Consider the following 20,070-nt stretch of genomic DNA (forward strand, 5'->3'; position numbering starts at 1 on the left):
GATAAGACAACACTATGTACACTTTCAAAATACCGAAAATATAATTCAATTTCGTGAGGCGTGCTTTGATTTTCGTTTATAATTTTCAAATAATATGATTATTGATTAATATTAATAAGAGTTTTGTTTATGTATAATTTTTGGGACAAATGTACCCAAGTATATAATTTAAAATGTAGTTAGGAGATCAGAATCATGATGATTTACGCAAATAAACGTCTAAAATTAGTTATTTGTTTCACAATGTCGCAGACAATTTGACAATTTCATTGTCTTTAATCACTAGAAATAATTTAATAGAATCTAAGCTAGAAACAGATAATATTTAAATATTCACCTTCATATATTTTTATAAGCAACGACAAGGGTAATAAAATCAGCGATACGAATTGCAGTTACACAACAAACATCGATATTTTAAATGAGAATAATTAACAAGTGAATAAGCGTTAAGTTCGGCCGGCCGAACTTTAGATACCCTCCACCATAGATATACTGACAGGTACTAGAAATGAAAATATGGGGAACATACCAAAAAGTGGACCTATACCGACATTTCTATGTAAACTATAATACAAATTTCAGAAATTTTTAATGTATAATTATACCCCAGCCTTATGGCTAATGAGGGTGTATACACTTTAAACCGTGAAAATGTGCCACATCGAAATATTGGTTCTAGACACCATGTTTCTTTCTTTGGACCAAATACGTTTCAGAAAATTTAGATTCCATCCAAACTTTGCCCATCTTATTATTTCTTCGAAACTTAGTTCAAATTCGAAGATGGGGAATATCGGTCCACTCCTTCTGGTACCTCCCACACAGGGGCTAGGTCTAAATACGGGTTATAGTTCATATATAGTTCATTATCAAACCTTACGCTCTAGTTTTTTATCTCGATATCCTCCGCCGGTGATATAGTTACAAAAGAGTCTTAGAACCAAACCCAAAACTCGGAAATTGCATAACTATTTTAATATAAATAAAAAGGGGTTATATGGGGACTACCCCAAAAAGGGGGTGCATATTAAAAAATTTTTGTAGGGAAATTTGTTACCATATTTGACTACAAAATACCAAATTTCAGCGAATTCGGTTGAAAAAAAAGCCTCAAAATATCGAAATTTGGGGGTACCCTTATATGGGGGCTACCAGAAAAGTTGGACCTATATTTATAATTTTTGATGGAGATATTTGGCACCCAATAGGAACCAAATGTACCAAATTTCAGCGAAATCGGTTGAAAAACGCGCTCAAGAACCCCAAAATACCGACATTTGGGGGGTACCCTTATAGGGGGGGGGGGTACCAGAAAAAATGGACCTATATTTATAATTTTTAGTGGAGTGATTTGGTACCCGATAAGAACTCAAAGTACTAAATTACAGCCAATTCGGTTGAAAACTACGATCAAAACCCACAAAATACTGAAAATTAGAGGGTACCGTTATATGGGGGCTACCAGAAAAAATGGACCTATATGTATAATATTTTGTGGAGAAATTGGGTACCCAATAGCAACTCAATATACCAAATTTCAGCGAATTCGGTTGAAAGACGCGCTAACAAAATACCGAAAATTGGGGGGTACCCTTATATGGGAGCTATTCCTAAAAGTGGACCGATATAGCCCATCTTCGAACTTGACCTACCTCCTGACAAAAGACAACTCTATGCTAAATTTTGATGTTCTATCTCCATTCGTTTAGACGCTAGAGTGATTACAACAGACGGACAGACGGACATGCTTAAATCGTCATAGAATTTTATGCTGATCAAGAATATATATACTTTATAGGGTCGGAAATGATTATTTCGATGCGTTACAAACGGAAAAACAAAACTAATATACTCTCCATACTATGGTGGAGGGTATAAAAAATAACCAGTAAGGAAAGTAGTAAAGTCGGACGGGGCCGACTATATGATACCCTTCACCACTTTGAGTATATTCAACATATGAATCCCAACATAAGTCGCATTTTTAATGGACCAGTAAAATGAAATTGGAACCACAAACACGTCATTCTGCAACCGATACTAAATTGTTCATTTGGTCAGATATAGAAGCTATATCTGAATCTGAACCGATTTCAGGAAACTTAACACACATCATTCTAGACCTAATTTGTTACGCTGTGCCAAATTTCGTGCAAATCGAAAGATATATAGGGACATTGGTGCACCATTTATATTAAATCGGACGAAAATATATATGGGAGCTATATACAAATCTGAACCGATTTTCAGGAAACTTAACACATATCATTCTAGACCTAATTTGTTACGCTGTGCCAAATTTAGTGCTTAAATCGACTCAAAAAGTGATTCTATGCATATTCTCAAAATGAACCATGTGTCTGTCTCGTTTCTTTTGCCTGTTACAAACATATGGACAAAGACATAATACCCTGTACCAGAAAAAAGAATTTGGTTTAGGAACCTCAAAACCTGGGGGCTACCAGAAAAAAATTGACAAAAATTTATAATTTATAGTGGAGAGATGTGCTACCTAATAAGAACTCGACGTACTAAATTACAGTCAATTTGGTCGAAAAATACGATCAGAATCCCCAAAATACAAAAAAATGGGGGTACCGTTATATAGGGACTACCAGAAAAACTGGACCTATATTTATAATTTTTAGTGGAGTAATTTGGTACCCAATAATAACCCAATGTAAAAAATTTCAGAGAAATATGTTATAAAACGAGCCCAAGAACCCGAAAACACCGAAAATTGGGGGTACCCTTATATGGGGGCTTTCCGAAAAAATTGACCTTTATTTATAATTTTTGGTAGGAAGATTTGCTACCCAATAAGAACACAAAATACCGAAAATTGGGGGTAATCTTATATGGGGGCTATCCGAAAAAATGGACCTTTATTTATAATTTTTGGTAGAGAGATTTGCTACCCAATAAGAATTCAAAGTACCAAATTTCAGCGAATTCAGTTAAAAAACGCGCTCAAGAACCTCAAAATACCGAAAATTTTGGAGTACCCTTATATGGGAGCTATGCCTAAACGTGGGCCGATTTTCTCCAATTTCAATAGGGTTCGTCCTTGGGCCAATTAAGTATCAGTATCTAGTATCAAACTGGAGCATTTTTTATTAAATTTATAATTTTTCAAAATTGTGACAGTTTGTGGGGCAGTTATAATATATGATGGACTTATATAGCACTACATCTATATTTAGTATAAATATTAAGGTCTGTCATGTTTAAATCACACAGGATTTACTATTTGCTTTATATAAGGTACATTTTTATACCCTTCTCCACACTTTGGTACAGGGTATCAACGACGTAGCTAGATGGGGGCCCTGGGGCCGCCCATCGACTTTCTAAGTTGATTTATGCATGTCCAACCGTCCGTCCGTCTGTCCATGTTCAGTTGTAAACAATGTACAGGGCGCTTTTATGATTCGCATTGTATAAAACTCAGGTCACTTATTTGATTCAAGGACGAACCCTATTGAATTTGGAGAAAATCGGTTCAGATTTAGATAAAGTTCCCATATATATATTCGTCCGATTTAATCTAAATAGTGCACTTATATTTGTCAGATTGAGACACAATTTTGCACAACGTACTGAATTGGGTCCAGATTGATGTGTGCAAAGTTTTGTTGGAATCCATTCAGATTTTTATATAGCTCTCATATATAGTTTCCTCCGATTTTATGTGAATGATGCACCAAACTCCCAATATTTGTCCGATTGAGACAAAATTTTGCACAGAGTACTAAATTAGGTCTAGACTGATGTATATGAAGGTTCGTTGAAATCGGTTCAGATTTCGATACAGCTCCCATATATAGTTTCGTCCGATTTTATGTGAATAATGCACTAGACTGATGTATATGAAGGTTCGTTGAAATCGGTTCAGATTTCGATATAGCTCCCATATATAGTTTCGTCCGATTTTATGTGAATAATGCACCCAATGTTTGTCGTTTTAGAAAACATTTTGCATTTGTTGAAATCAGTTCAGATTTATATATAGTTCCCGTATATATGTTCGTCCGATTTTATTTAAATGGAGCACAAAACTCCGAATATTTGTCCGATTGAGTCGAAATTTTGCTTATCGTATTGAATTGAATCTAAAATAATGTATTTTAGGTTTTTTCATATTTTGATATATATTCGCCCAATTTTGTATGTATGCTCGATTGACATGAAATTTTGTAAAGAATGGCATGTTTATGGGTTGATTTAAATTGGTACATATATCTATGTAGATCACATATTTAAATTATTTTGATTGTGTGTCGATGGTCCTCTAAAGATGATATGTCTCTTCTACCGACAGGACATTGTACGTATAGGCATCTCTTGTATGTACCTAAAGCGGTGAAGGGTTTCATATAGTCGGCCCGTCCGACTTTTGAACTTTCCTTACTGGTTAAAGAATATGTTTGGGGACCATTGGAAAGTTGATTAACAGTGCGGGAATTATCTTTCGTGTGTATTTCAAAGGCGAGGTATCAAGATTAATTTCTATATATAGAAGACTAATAGGGATTTCTATAAAATCCAGATCCAGTAATATGTCTCTTCAGATAGGTAGGTCGCTGGGGTCTTCTATACATGAAAATCACTGAGCTATTCTACGAGTATATCGTTCATTAGCAGCGAGAACGGCATAAATAAAAAATTGTGATTTTTGAGTTAATGATTCAGAATTGTTCGCTATATCAGACTTTATGTTGTGTCAAAAAATTTAAAACTTTATTCGCATTATCTGCCAAATCGATTTCATTATTTATGCCGGTCTTACAGCAAATGAGGGATATTTAATCAAATTTACACTATTTTTAAGGCACATCTTCGCAAAAGGACTTTCACAAACATTGTGAACCGAAAAGATTTTCCTTCAACACATTTTAAAAATGCACATATGTGGTCTAATCTGTAAATAGGTACATTTGTCCTCAATATGAGGACAACGACTAAAATTTCGATGTTTTTGAATTTTGCAAATTCACCATTTCAGCGCCAATTATCATTGGGCCACAGTCGCAATTTATTTATGTGCATTAATCAGTATTAAATAAATACGTAGAAAACAGTAAAAACAATTTTTTAACTTTAAATATTTCTTTTCGACCACACCTGAACTCTTGAGGCCTGTCATATTGACATACTATAAGTGTAATCAATTGTCAATCATAGGGAATGTCGTCATAGTATCAGCTATCGCATGGATTTATTTTTAATATGCGACATATTTAATTTTTGTTGTTTAATTTATGTTTTTATATTTCTATAATTAACGTATATTTATTGGGGTTTGCATATTTAAATAAATAAGAATATAAAACCAGTCAGGAAAGTTCAAAAGTCGGACAAGACCGTTTATATGATACTTTTCACCATTCTGGGTACATAAAAGATATGCGGAGGAAATTGAATATAGTATGATCTACAAAGACATTTGAAATTTCTCATTTCTCAATTGGACAAATAATGGGAGTTTGGTGCACTATTTACCTATAACACTGTGCAGCACTAAAATCTTGAACCAATCGAGACCCCCAAAATCTTGAAGCTTGTGATGGTGGAGGAAAATCCCTAGCTGGGTTTTGCATTATTAGCTAAGTTTTTTTTTTTTTTAAATTAATTTTTAAAATATTCGCACTGGGGTCCCAAATTTTCACACAATTTTATAATAATATGTACTTATTATTGAGTCTATATCTCGTGATATATATTCGAAATATTGCTTTCTCTCTTAAGCAATATTTTTCCTCTTAATTAGATATAAAAATTTTCTCTTGAGATCAAATCAATAAAACAGCACCATCATACTGAAAATAGCACACCTGCAAAAAAATTAAAATTTCGACATACTTTTTCCATGTTTAATTTTTACTTCAATTTTGTACCTATTGAAAAAAGCATAGCAATTTTTATTTCTATAAACATACAATTGGGATTGAATTTCTTTGGTTAATTTTGATGAATTTGTGAGGCTATAACTATGTGAAGGAGTCAACCAATGAAATCGGGGTTTTAAGAAGAGTTGTTTTATTTGCTATTGGCTATCTTTTTGTCATATATTGTTTGGCCGAGACAGTAGCAGTTTCTGAAATAAGTGTGAAAAAACATGGAAAAAGTATGTCTAAATTTTAATTTTTTTTGCAGTTGTGCTATTTCAGTATGATGGTGTTGTTTTATTGATTTTATCTCAAGAGAAAAGTTTTAGATCTAATTAAGAGGAAAAATATTGCTTATGAGAGAAAAGCAATATTTCGAATAGTTCACGAGATATAGACTCAATAATAAGTACGTATTATTCGAAAATTATGCTAAAATCCGCCCCAGTCGAATATTTTAAAAATTAATTAAAAACCAGTGAGCGGAGCAGTATAGTCGGACGGGGCCGACCATACGATACCCTACACAACTTCCATTAAAATCTAACTTTCTGTGGTTCTATATTCTGAGATTGGGCAATATTTCGCGATATTTGCACACTTTTGACTGGCTAGTGGTCAGCAAGTGTTATTAATAATCAGTACAACCCCTCTAATTACTTGTCCAGATTCCCTTCACCGTGGGTTGTGTTGTGATGTTTGGCTTTCGACTCGAAAAGTACAAATAATTAAGTTTTCGGTCCACTTTATCCGAAAAATTATTATCTGATCATCACCAAACATTTTAGGCGTTGTCCTTGACCATAACTGGAACCTCATGGAACATTTCAAAGCGATCAGCGCTATATTTCTGCTCCATTATGGGCCCTCCAGTGTAGTAATAGGTTACTAAATAATATATAAATACTTAAGCACCTGTAAATATTTATGTTTACTCCCGCATCCGAGTACCTACGGCAATATAATTGGTATCAATTTAAAGGTCAACCACTACTCTTGGATATACTATCAACTTCTCGGGTCTATGTCCTTCAGTGGTAAATATATACGCTATAGAATACAAATTTTGTCATTTTTCACACAAAAGTTAGGGTCCATTTGACCCGCTAAATATTTACCGATCTTTATCAAAACAGGTATGTTTATTCTTTGGCCCGATCCCCTTCTCCATGCAAAAATTCGCGGTGTTTGGGCCATAATTGCGGCCTCTGGAGCGACCAGAAAAACCGACAAAAATAAAGTTTTTGGTCCATTTCATCCCCTAAATATTAATTGATCTTTTCCAAAAACAATAGGGGTCTTCATTGGCCAGAACCCATCCTACATGCAAAATTTCGTGAAGATTGGTCTATAACTCTGGCCTGTATCGTGTTTACAAATTATAATGGACAGACGGACGGACGGACGGACACACATGTCTAGATCGACTCAGCTAGTCGAGATATGACGATCGGTATACTTAAAGGTGGGTCTAGGACCAATATTTCGCGGCGTTACAAACTTTTGGGGCTGCACAAAGCTATAATACCCTGACAACATAGTTGTGTAGGGTATAAAAACCTTAGCTAATAATGCAAAACCCAGCTAGGGATTTGGCACATATGTATTTGAAGATTTAAAAAGGAAGAAAAATAATTTACCAAAATTTGTTGTTGTTGTTTTGTTGTTGTTTTTTGGGTTCAAAGAAAAGTCCATATTTTCGATGGCGGGCATGATAACTCCTCACTGGAACATCGGAATCCGAAAATTCCAACTGTTTTAGAAAGAGGACATGTCTGGCTCTCGTATGAACTAGGACTTCGCACAACAATTAACAAAATGGCGGAACTTTGAAAAAATTTTTATGGAAAATCGCCTATTTTTTACCACAAACTAAGTTAAAAAATAAGGAAGATCTTCACCGATTGGCTTTATCCTAGTTCATACGAGAGCTACACACTCCCAGAGAAACGTGTCAAAATTTGAAACCGATTGGATTATTAGTTTTTGAGTTATCGTGCCCGCCATTCGTTTTGAGAAAAACGCGTTTAAAGTTTGAGAAGCCCTTTAGCCGTCACTTGATGCTAACACAATAAATCGGCTATATCTTTAAGAGTTCTTGAGATTTTCACTTGAAATTTTGTAGAGACATTCTAGAATTAGAGTAGATTCGAATTAAATCAAAAAAAATTTTGACACCGAGAATGGGGGGGTCCCCTTAAAACGGTTTTATAGTCGATTTTTAGCTCCTGTGCGATGTTACGACTGCTAACATGCCGGTCAACTTCGATCATTTCTCCTATTTTATCGACTTTTTCGACGAAAAACTAATGGATTTCTTTTTCCCCAACCTAATATATTTTTGCCCCATATAGCATCCCTCGGATTTTCAATATGTATGGCTCCATTATCGAACAAAAATTAACAATGGGCGCCACATTTTCGTGTTGTCAGTTATGTTACGTTGATTATCTTCTCCATGGCCCAAAAATATATATTTTTTTATAAATTTGTATTTTATAATTATATATGGATTATCTATTTTATTTATCGGCTAAAATGTGTACAAAAATTTATTATCATTTATTAAAAAAAACAACAATTTGCCAATTGTTATTCTTATCATCCAAAAAGAAAAATTCCCCCCGACGAATTTAGCGATACACTGGTTAGCTATAAATACGGAAATCCAAAATAATCCGCAATAGTTTATTTTCAAAGTTGAACGAAGAAAGTTAACTTAAGAAAAATGAAAATTACTTTGATTGCTTTAATTGCAGGCTTATGCCTGGTGGCTGTTAATGTAAGTCCTGATATTTCTGTATCATCGCACATTTTTACTGAAATAATATAATTGTCTTTTTAAAAATTACAGGCCAGTGTGGTAGTACCCGCTCCCATGGAGGATATCGATTTCGAATACATTGCCAATGATGTTGCCGATGATGTTATTGATATTGAAACCCAAGTCTCTTGGTTCGGTATTTACTTTGTCATCCACAAAGCGTTGACCATGTTGAAGGGTGTCAATTGTACCATCAAGGAGGTTTTCGCTATCCGCGATGCTGCCCAAAAGTTCCTCAATGATGTTCAAGCCTGCGGTGGTGAGGTCTCCAAGAAATTGCAAAATTTAATTGACACCTGCAAGAGCATTGTGTCCACGGCCAATGATATCATTCATGTTGATGAGAATATTTGCGGAAATACACCCGTCGATGATGTTCAAGGTACCGACGATGATAGTGATGTTGCCACCAACCCTATGGGTAACAAGACTGGTTGGAATTGTTTCTGGAAATTGTTGTTCAAGACAATGAAGCTGAAGAATGAAGTTAAACATGCCATCTATTTGATTAAACATTTGCCCGCCGTTCCCGGTGAAGCTGGTGATTGTGTCAATACTGCTGCTCAGGATTTGGCCAGTGTTTTCAATCAATTCCCAAGCAATGTGAAAACTTGCTCGAAGTTGGTTAGCAAGAAATAAATTTGGAACGAAATTCGAGAATGAAATGAATAAATGAAAGTGATTTGAAGTTAAAAAATAATTACAAAAGTTTTTATTTGCTATTTTGATGTATGTTTATGGACTTCTAATTGGGCGCCATTTTATTTATACCTTCAAAATACCTAATCTCGTTATTTTGATGTATATTTATGGATTTTTAATTGGGCGCCATTTTATATATACTCTCAAAATACCTATAATCGATCAGGACCTTTATACATTTGCTATTTCATGATAAATTGCTGTCAGGATAAATCGAAATATAAAGTACAGACTCTTTGGTTGGACAATTGGACTACGACATTGAACATTTCGAAATCTTCAAAGTACCGTCATGTGGAGTTTACATAAAAACAAGGATTGATATTAATAATTTTTGGCAGGACGATTTTACACCCAATAAGAACCCATAATATCAAATTAGAGACATGTTCGTTGAAAAACGTCTCCAGAATTAGCTTCGTTTTGGGATACCCTTATTATCCTGCATTTTCAGCACTAATTTGTTTTTTTTTTTTACCAAAAATTGTGTATCAGTATCGGTCCATGTTTTGTATAGACTCCATTACGATGTTGCTGTAATTTGGTAGTCCTGGAACTTCGTGGGTAAAAAACATCTAGGCAGAGAATATTTTCAATATCGATCTATGTTTCTACATAGCCCCAATTTATATATGTTAAGTTTTAAAATTTGTAATAGAAAAAAATATTTTTTTAAACGTTGCCTAAATGGCGCCCAACGTGGAACACTGTGTTGTGTATTCATTATTTTATTTTATTGTATAACGTCGAATAAATGTGTTTTCTGACCTATGAAATAATTTAAAATTTAATTTATTGTAATATCAAAAAATTAAATAAAATGGCGCCCAACTAAAAATGTATGTATTTTTTTTTCAATGTAAATTACTTTCTGTAATTTTTTTTTAATTCCGTTTTTAAATTTAGTGCTTGCCAATCATATGAGAAAAATGTTATTTTCCTAAGTGGCGCCCAACGTGGGACACTACGCAACGTCGCACATGTGTCTTTTCCCCCAAATAAAATAATTTCTCACAAATAAAATGGCGCCCAACTAAAAATGTTGGTAGATATTTTTTTCAAATTCATTTTTTTTTCGTTTTATTTTAATGTTCAAATTCCATTTTAATGTTAGTTCTTGCCAATCATATGGGCACAAGTGTTAACATTGCTGGGGAATTGATTGAAAACATTGGACAAATTTTGGGCAGCTGTATTAACACAATCACCAGCTTCACCGGGAACTGAGGGCAAATGTTTAATCAAATAGATGGCGTGTTTCACTTGATGCTGCAATTTCATTGTCGTGTACAACAGCTTTCAGAAACAATTCCAACTAGTCTTGGTAATCAAAGTCGCAGTGGCAACATCGCCATTACCAGTATCTTCAACGGGGACAACGGTGGTAGCATCATCAATGGGTTTGTTACCGCAAACCGTTTCATCAACATTGATGATAGCATTGGCCGTGGACAAAATATTCTTGCAGGTAGTGATTAAATTTTGCAATTGCTTTGAGGCCTCACCACCGCAGGCTTCAACATCGCTGACGAACTTTTGGGCAGCATCGCGAATAGCGAAAACTTCCTTCACGGTATATTTGACACCCTTTGAGGCAACCAATGCTTTGTGGATGACAAAGTAAATACCGAACCAAGAGACCTGGGTCTCAATATCCATAACATCATCGGCCATGTCATTGGGTAGCGGGTACTAGCACATTGGCCTGAAAAACACAAACAATAAAGCAATGGGATTTTTATTTTAGTAAAAAGGAGAGAGGATGCAAGAATATTTGGACTTACATTAACAGCCACCAGGCATATGCCGGCCAAAACGAAAATCCAAGTAATTTTCATTTTCCTTTAACGTTCTTCGTTATTCTTCAAAAAAAAAAAAAAAAAAAAATAAATAAATAATAAACTATATTGAAATATTTTGGATTTGCGTATTTATAGCTAACCAGAATATCGAACAAAATTTGTGGATGAATTACTTTTTTTTTTGAATGATGAGATTTAATATTTTTCGAGTGTTTTTCAAAAAAAGTGATAATTAATGTTTGTGATACGTTTTCGAGTAGATTAATACAAGATAATCTCTTCCATCAGATATAAAAGTCGAATTTGGAGGTCAGATTTTGCAATAACACTATGCCAAAAATGGAACTCATGGTCTGAGTGGTGGAAAATTTCATATAGGGATGAAAGCCCTTGGCAAGTATATGAAGAACCCATATTCGCCATACGTCAGGCGATTTTTATTTTCTTTCCGTCTAAATGATCGGATGTTTATTTCATAATAAAGAGGAAGGTATATCCTTGGTAATGAAACAGCAAAAATGGTTCGGCAAACACATTTTCAGAACCATAAACCTCATAAAATATTCCAAAAACTAATAGGGAAAGAACCTAGATCACGAATGTTGATCTCAAAAACAGCAACACAATGGCCACCAACACAATTTAACACCATAAACCTCATAAAATATTCAATACCAAAAAATATAGGCAAAGAAACTATCGATAACATGTTATCGATAGTTTCACGGCTTCTATATTTTAGGTATTGAATTGACTCTGGACCGTTGTTGTAGACCCAAGGAAGGAATTTCTATGGTGTTAAATTAAAGACCTCGGTGGCTAATTGTGTTAATGTAAACTTTTTTCAGATCAACATTCGTGATCTAACTTTTGCCGCAAGTATCGAAGACTCCTGAGTAATTACTCCTCTCCAACATGAAAAACTATACAGCTGCAGGTAATCAGCATGGTTCCGTAAGCAACGTAATACAAAAGAAGCGTTGCACGTCATCTCTACATATATAAGTCGACGACAGGAGCAGGACGTGACATAGAAAAGTGTTGTTATAAAAGTCATTTATACCGTTAAACAAGCCCTACCGTTTAAGGCTACCGAGAACACTTCTTTCCGACCATGTTTGAAACGTTGGATAATCAATTATATGTTTGCAATCCAGTCGTATCTGGAGTTCTGGAATAATAAATCCAAACCCCGTTGGGTGACGGAAGGCGGCCAGGTGGCATTGAGATCGTGATCTATGCAGATGATTGAGCAATCATGGCATCGGATTCTCTTGTTGAGGACATCTATACCGTCGATAGGAGGAATATTAAAATAAATCTTCGATCTTTATACCCTTCACCACACTGTGGTACAGGTATTATGTCTTTGTGCATATGTTTGTAACAGGCATGGTTCCTTTTGAGAATATGCATAGAATCACTTTCTGAGTCGTCCGTCCGTCTGTCTGTCCATGTTAAATTGTAAACAAAGTACAGGTCGCATTTTTGATTCGAATTGGATGAAATTTGGCACAGCTCATTTATTTGGCCCAAGGACGAACCCTATTGAAAAAATCGGTTCAGATTTAGATATAGCTCCCATATATATTTTCGAATTTAGTCTAGAAGGATGTGTGTTTAATTTCGTAAAAATCGGTTCGGATTTGGATATAGCTCCCATATATATTTTCGTCCGATTTTAGGTAAGTAGTGCATCAAAGTCCCTAAATATGCTTCGATTTGCACGAAATTTGGCATAGCGTACTGAATTAAGTCTAGAAAGATGTATGCTTAAATTCGTAAAAATGGGTTCAAATTTAGATATAGCTCCCATATATATTTTCGTCCGATTTTAGGTAAGTAGTGCATCAATGTCCCTATAAATCTTTCGATTTGCACGAAATTTGGCACAGCATACTGAAATAAGTCTAGAAAGATGTGTGTTAAATTTAGTAAAAATCGGTTCAGATTTAGATATAGCACCCATATATATTTTCGTCCGATTTTAGGTAAATGGTGCACCAAAGTCCCTATAAATCTTTCGATTTGCACGATGTTTGGTATAGCGTACTGAATTAAGTCTAGAGAGATGCGTGTTAAATTTGGTCAAAATCGGTTCAGATTTAGATATAGCTCCCATATATATTTTCGTCCGATTTTATGTAAATGGTTCACCAAAGTCCCTATATATCAGGGTTAACCAACCACCACATATGCATTGGCTTTGATTGTGTTTGTCTCACAGACAAGGCCCGTGGTGATCAAGCGACAACACAACCTCCTTCATCAATTGCTCATACGAGACTATTCTGTTGGCTCGTTGTTTGTAAACAAGCAACCACTTGGTGGTGGAATTAGAGTGGTGAACGGTCGTTTATTCAACAAAACTATGATTGTATGCAGTGTTACCGTTGGGAATTTTAAAAAAGTTGCACAAAAAGTCGTTCCCTTGAAAAAAAGTCGCACAGATAAGTAAAATCGTCAATAAAACTTTTCCTGGAATATGTCAGATTCCCTTGGACCTCAAAAACAAAGTAGACGAATGAAAACAAGTTTGAATTTACACATAAAAAGGAAAATAAAACTTAAGAAGAACAGGAAAGAAAAGTCGCACAAAGTTGAAAAAAGTTGCAAACAGAGTTACAGAGCATCAAAAAGGTTGCAAATTGCGACTTTAGTCGCACAACGGTAACCCTGATTGTATGAGTGCACACAGAAAGCGCCCGCGGGCGGTGTGGTGGTGATAGGTGCTATATATACTTCGATTTGCACGAAATTTGGATTTATAAGTAAATGAAGAACTCAAAATGTAGCCGAATGCACAAAAAATATATAGAGATAAATGTAACCTAACATGTGACATGTTTCGATGAAATCGGTTTAGATTTCGATATTTTGCTTTAAATTTATTTACATAATTTTGTCCCATTGTAAGAAGCAACTCTATATCAGACCAAAGATTAGTATAGGTTGCAGAATGACATGTTTAATTTCATGTTAATGGTCCTTCAAAAATGCGACGTCTGTTAGGATTCCATCTGTTGAATATACCCAAAGTGGTCTAGAAGGGTATCTTATAGTCGGCCCCGTTCGACTTTTCTACTTTCCTTACTGGTTTTTGTTTACCACATGTACTGATGAGATAAAAATTCCATTGTATGGGAAGGCCCTGGAGGAATTTAATTTCGACCACTAACTATCCCAAAATTCTTGGGGTAACATTTGTTTGCTTTTTTTAATTGTTCGTACAAAATATAGCTCTCTACTATAAGACAAACAGTACGAACAACGACCTCTGGGATTAGACAATATAGTAGTAACGAGGACCTCATGTCGCTTGCTGGCAGAACTTGCGACGAAGATAAGCAATCATTGTTGATAAAGCGAGAGGTCGGCCTTTGGCCAGCTATGCGGTGCCAGTGTGATCCGCGAATTTTAGTGCTAAGCAATAGGGAAATATTCAGACCTGTCAGAACTCCGCCTCAAGAACAGCAAGAGGGTGTCTCCATACAATACCGATGGACCATATACATGAGGAGTGTAACATCATATTTTTGTTGCAGTACCAACTTGGGTGCTTCACAGAGAATCATCCTAACAATCACAGAAGGTCGGAATGCCTCAGAAAGAATCATTCGACATATAACATTGTGATAAGACCTCCTCCACAAAGCGTGTCAGGAATTATCTGCGTGATCTATATAAAGAGACGTTCAACCATATAAATAGGATCCTCTGCATTACGAAGCATATCAAGCAGGTCTGAATTACATTCACACCGATGCAATTGGCGACGTATTAAGCAAATGCCGTCCTTGGAGTTCTTACCCCAGTCAAGAGCGTCAGCTACCCACTATGGTGCGGTCATTTAAGTTCATATATGACACGAATTGATGACAATGTGCAGAATGCCCGCCCATCAAGTGATATAGGCCAACTACCACCTACACTTATTCAATTATCCCCGCCTCCTGAATATCTGTGGCTGCAGCAGTAGAAGTAGGTGTACTTCTTAATTTGAAGACCAAGCCAGAACCTGGATGAATAGAACAGGAACAAAAAATCATAGAATATTTGGTATTGAAAATGGAATATATCGGTACATGTTTTGATATAACCCCCGTATAACGTTACCCCGAATATTCTGTATTTTGAGGTTTTCAGGCATATTTCCTAACCGAATTGGTTAGGTTTTAGATTTTCATTAGGTACAAAATCTTCCTACCAAGAATTATAAATATGTGTGCCCTCTTGAATATATTAGGCACATATTTAAAACGAATTGGTACAATTTTGATATTCTGAGTTTTCATTTGGTATGAAATCTAAATCTTCTAAATCTTCCAAAATAACGAATATCGTACGATCTTGGAATATAGCCCACTAATGCAGCTCCTTTATTATGACAAATTTATATTTTTTGAGCATAATTTTTTTAAATAACACAATAACCGACCACTTTATGAAATGGCGCCCAACATAATCAAACAAATAAGAAATTAGGTCTTTATACCCTTCTCCACACTGAGATACAGGGTATTATGTCTTTGTGCATATGTTTGTAACTTTCTGAGTCGATTTACGCATGTCCGTCTGTCCGTCTGTCCGCCCGTCCATGTATTTTTGTGAACAAAGTACATGTTGCATTTATGATCCTATTTAGATTTCCTTACTGGTTTTCATGTAATTTATTTTATTCATAAAATTATTTTTCTTTAATAGCATAATAATAGTGCTCTTTATGAAATGGCGCCCAACATAAACAAAATAAATAAATAAAAATCTTGCTTTTGGGTAACATTTATGTTTTCTGAGCACACTTTTTTGTAATAGCACAATAAATGTTCTTCTAATGAAATGGCGCCCAACGTAACGAACCAAATAAAAAATCAAAATCGTTTTCCATTTCAAATCATTTATTTCAGTGCAAAACTCATTTTATTATTTTCACTTAATTGCTAACCAATTTCGAGCACTCCACAACGCGGTTGGGGAATTGAGTGAAGTAGTTGGACAAAGTGTTGGCAGCATCAGTGACACATTCACCAGTGGCACCGGGTACCGATGGAATTTGTTTAATCAAATAGATGGCATGTTTAATTTGATTCTTCAACTTCAAAGTCTTGAACAACAGTTTCCAGAAACAATTCCAGTCGGTCTTGCTGATCATAGTCGTGGCAGCAACATCTTTGCTTCCATCGGTACTATCGGTGGTGGTATCGCTGTCAGTGTTACCGCAAATATTTTCATTAACATGGATGATATCATTGGCCGAGGAAATAATATTATTGACGGCATCAATTAAATTTTGAAGTTTTTGCGATACTTCACCACCACATGCATGAATGTCACTGAGGAATTTAAGGGCAGCACCACGAATGCCAATCACCTCTTTGATGGTACAATTGACACCCTTCACTGTGGTCAAAACTTTGTGAATGACAAAGTACAAACCGGCCCAGGATTGAGTATCAACGTCCATAACATCATCGGCTATATCATTGGCAATATATTCGAAATCGATTTCATCCAAGGGCGAGGGAATTTCCATCACACTGGCCTGGGGGGACAAGAAAAGGAGAAAATCCATTAAGATTATGTGGGAAAGGTTTCTTGTTTCTACTTACATTAACTGCCACCAGGCTGAGGCCGGCCAACAAAGCAATCAAAGCAATTTTCATTTTGTCAATGTTTCACTTGGCAACTGCAAAAAGTGAATACACGGAATTGGTTTTGAGTTTCAATATTTATAGAAAAGAAATCATGGTCCCCCATTAAAAATATTTGTAACATATTTGGATGATTTTGCTATTGTTATTTATTTTTTATCTCTGATAAGAATAAGCAAAATAATGCTAAAAATTTTACACCACCTATCCGAAAATGATAACCCACCTTTGCCACCTATTGTTTTTCTAAGAAATCCAAGAGATAATCCATATTTCGGTAGTATAGATATTATTATTTTTTTATGAAACGAAGATAACCGATATTATTACAACAATAACTGTTTAATAGGTTGAATCGAAATTTATCACTAGTTTGGGGGGAAACAAATAATAAACAAGTAAAAGCTCTCAGTCGATGTTATCGATTGATATATAAACTCAGCCAATGGTTTGCGGTGGTCTGCGGAATAATACACTGATTTTATTATTCGTTGTATAAAATCTATAGCACCAGTCTTATGCCTAATGCCGGTGTATAAACTACAGCAAAATTGTACCTCATCGAAGTATTGGTTTTAGACGCCATGTTTCTTTGGACCTCATCCGTGTCTGACAAATTAAAGTCGATTTACAAATGTCTATGCCTCCATCTGGCTGGCTGGTGGGCACGATAACTATCGAAGTGAGTAACTTTGCCCATCGTAATATTTATTCCAAACTGAAATAAAGTTCAAAGTTCGGTCTACTCCTTCTGGTACCTCCCACACAAAATGTTCAAAAATTTGCTGTAACAAATATTTCTTCCAAGGAGTACCAATTCTAGGATGATTTATGCATTTCCGTCCGTCCGTTTGTTTGTACATGTTAAATTGTAAACAAAGTACAGGTCACATTTACAATCCGAATTGGATGGAATTTGGCACTACTCATTTATGTGGCACAAGGATGGATACTATTGAAATTGGCAAAAATCGGTTCAGATTTATATTTATAGTTACCATATATATTAGGTTGGGGAAAAAGAAATCCATTATTTTTATATGAACTACAGGACTTTATTGACATGCTTCGGAATGTCTGATTTGCACCAAATATGCACCGTTTTGTTGTATAATTTGATGCCATTTTAAAGGTAACTTCATAATGACTCTCTCATAGAAGTCCTGCTCTCTATTTGCAAAAAAAAAAAAAAAAACTCTAGTAGTCGATTTTCACAATCCTCCCAAGTTACCAATTTTTTGTCATTAAAGAAAAAGATGATAATCGCTTAGTGCTAAGTCCGGACTGTATGGCGGATGCATTAAAACTTCCCAACTAAGCTCCCGAAGTTTCTGGCGAGTCACTGTAAATGTGTGTGGCCTATCGTTGTCCGGTTGGAACACAACACCTCTCCTGTTGGACAATTCTGGCCGTTTCTGGTCAATTGCTAACTTCAAACGATCAAAATATATAATCCCCTTCCAGTTCCATCAAATACATAGCAGAACGTTCCTGGTTGTTAGTTCTGATTTGGCCACCGTTTGAGGTGTCGCTCTTTGACCACGATCGTTTTCGCAAAGTGTTATCGATCCATTCTTATATCCAGTCACCATCCGCTTAAGAAATAGGTCTATCTCATTCCGTTTGGCCAAGGCTTCGCAGATGAAAATTCGATCCATCCTATTTTTTCTGTTAATTGGTGTAACACCCAAACACCGAGCTACTTTTTGAATCCAGCATTGAGTAAGGTTTAAACAGTTTTATGGCCGATTTTTTGCTTCTAGTGTATGTTACGACTGCTAACATATTTTCGTCCGATTTTATGTAAATGGAGCAAAAAAGTCCCTATATATCATACGATTTTCACGAAATTTGGCACAGTGTACTGAATGAAGTCTAGAATGATATGTGAAATGTTTCGTGAAAATCGTTTCTGATTTAGATATAGCTCCCTTATATATTTTCTTTCTATTTAATGTAAATAGTGCAAAAAAGTCCCTATATACCTCTCGATTTGCACGAAATTTGGCATAGCGTACTGAATTAAGGCTAGCATAATGTGTACTAAGTTTCGTGAAAATCGTTTCAGATTTAGATATAGCTCCCATATATATGTTCTTCCGATTTTATTTAAACTGTGCACAAAACACCCAAAGTTTGTCCGATTGGCACTTAATTTTGTACAATGTGCTGAAGTTAATATAAATTAATCTGGCTTGTTACAGAACGGTTGTTCCATAAGCCGAGCTTAAAAAATTTTTCCAAGCGCGTCGGTCTTGTGCGCAAGTCCACCACTTTGGAAGACCACGTTCCAAGATGTTGTTTTCTACTTGGTCTTTCCATCTAATTCGTGGCCTTCCCCTTCTACGGGAACCATCAGTAGGCTCATTTTTATATGCCTTTTGAGCTGAGGCATTTTCATTCATCCGCACAACATGGCCTAGCCACCGTAGTCGCTGCAGCTCAATACGACTGACTATGTCGATGTCCGCGTATAAATTGTAAAGTTCGTGGTTCATTCGACTCCGATATTCACCGTCGACGCAGCTCAGCCCGTAGATCTTTCGGAGAATTTTTCTGTCAAACACCCCAAGAGCTGCCTCATCTGCTTGCGCAAGTACACATGCTTCTGATCCATATAATAGCACGGGTAGTTTCAGCGTCTTGTAAAGTGTGAGTTTGGTCTGGCGGGAGGTAGCCTTGTTTCTAAACTGCTTACTTAGATCATAGTAGCATCTGTTGGCCATCACAATCCTTCTCCGAATTTCAAAACTAATGTCATTTGTTTTATTTATGGCGGTACCAAGGTATATAAAGTCTTTAACTACCTCGAAGCTGTAGTTCTCAAGTTCCACAGTTGGTCCGAGTCTACTGGACGTCTTGTGCGTTGATACCATCAGCTTTGTCTTCTAGCCGTTTACTGCCAGACCCACTTTGGCAGACTCCTTTTCAATTTGTTCAAAGGTGGTTGTTACCGCTCGCAATGTTCGACCCATTATATCGATGTCATCGGCGTAGGCGAGTAACATGTGTACAGAGTGCCATTTCTGTTCACCTTTGCGTCTCGTATGACCTTTTCCAGTAGGATGTTAAAAAGATCACACGACAAACTGTCACCTTGTCTGAATCCTCGTTCGGTATTGAAGGACTCCGATAGGTCCTTTCCTACTTTAACTACTGACCTTGTGCCACTTAAAGTTATCCTGCATAGCCGTATTAAT

At 35.8% G+C, this 20,070-nt stretch overlaps 2 protein-coding genes across 2 annotated transcripts; one reads left to right on the forward strand and one right to left on the reverse strand.

The window, feature by feature from the left end:
- Nucleotides 1-8,606: 8,606 nt before the first annotated feature.
- On the forward strand, nucleotides 8,607-9,354 carry LOC133325081 (uncharacterized). Its single transcript, XM_061533906.1, has 2 exons — nucleotides 8,607-8,673; nucleotides 8,746-9,354. The coding sequence occupies exons 1-2, from the start codon at nucleotides 8,620-8,622 to the stop codon at nucleotides 9,352-9,354; spliced, it is 663 nt and encodes a 220-aa protein (XP_061389890.1). The 5' UTR covers nucleotides 8,607-8,619.
- A 6,798-nt stretch (nucleotides 9,355-16,152) lies between these two features.
- On the reverse strand, nucleotides 16,153-16,882 carry LOC133325082 (uncharacterized). Its single transcript, XM_061533907.1, has 2 exons — nucleotides 16,829-16,882; nucleotides 16,153-16,761 (listed from the first exon to the last, which is right to left on the reverse strand). The coding sequence occupies exons 1-2, from the start codon at nucleotides 16,880-16,882 to the stop codon at nucleotides 16,153-16,155; spliced, it is 663 nt and encodes a 220-aa protein (XP_061389891.1).
- Between the last annotated feature and the right edge of the window lie 3,188 nt (nucleotides 16,883-20,070).

Source organism: Musca vetustissima, unplaced genomic scaffold (genome assembly GCF_032173495.1).
Source record: "Musca vetustissima isolate MV318-11 ecotype Yass unplaced genomic scaffold, APGP_CSIRO_Mvet_v1 utg13413, whole genome shotgun sequence".
Lineage (NCBI taxonomy): Eukaryota > Metazoa > Arthropoda > Insecta > Diptera > Muscidae > Musca > Musca vetustissima.

Coding starts and splice junctions, on each gene's coding strand:
- LOC133325082 (XM_061533907.1), bottom strand. CDS start 16,882: ATGAAAATTGCTTTGATTGCTTTGTTGGCCGGCCTCAGCCTGGTGGCA. Junction 16,762..16,828: donor TCAGCCTGGTGGCAGTTAAT/GTAAGTAGAAAC, acceptor TTGTCCCCCCAG/GCCAGTGTGATGGAAATTCC.
- LOC133325081 (XM_061533906.1), top strand. CDS start 8,620: ATGAAAATTACTTTGATTGCTTTAATTGCAGGCTTATGCCTGGTGGCT. Junction 8,674..8,745: donor TATGCCTGGTGGCTGTTAAT/GTAAGTCCTGAT, acceptor TAAAAATTACAG/GCCAGTGTGGTAGTACCCGC.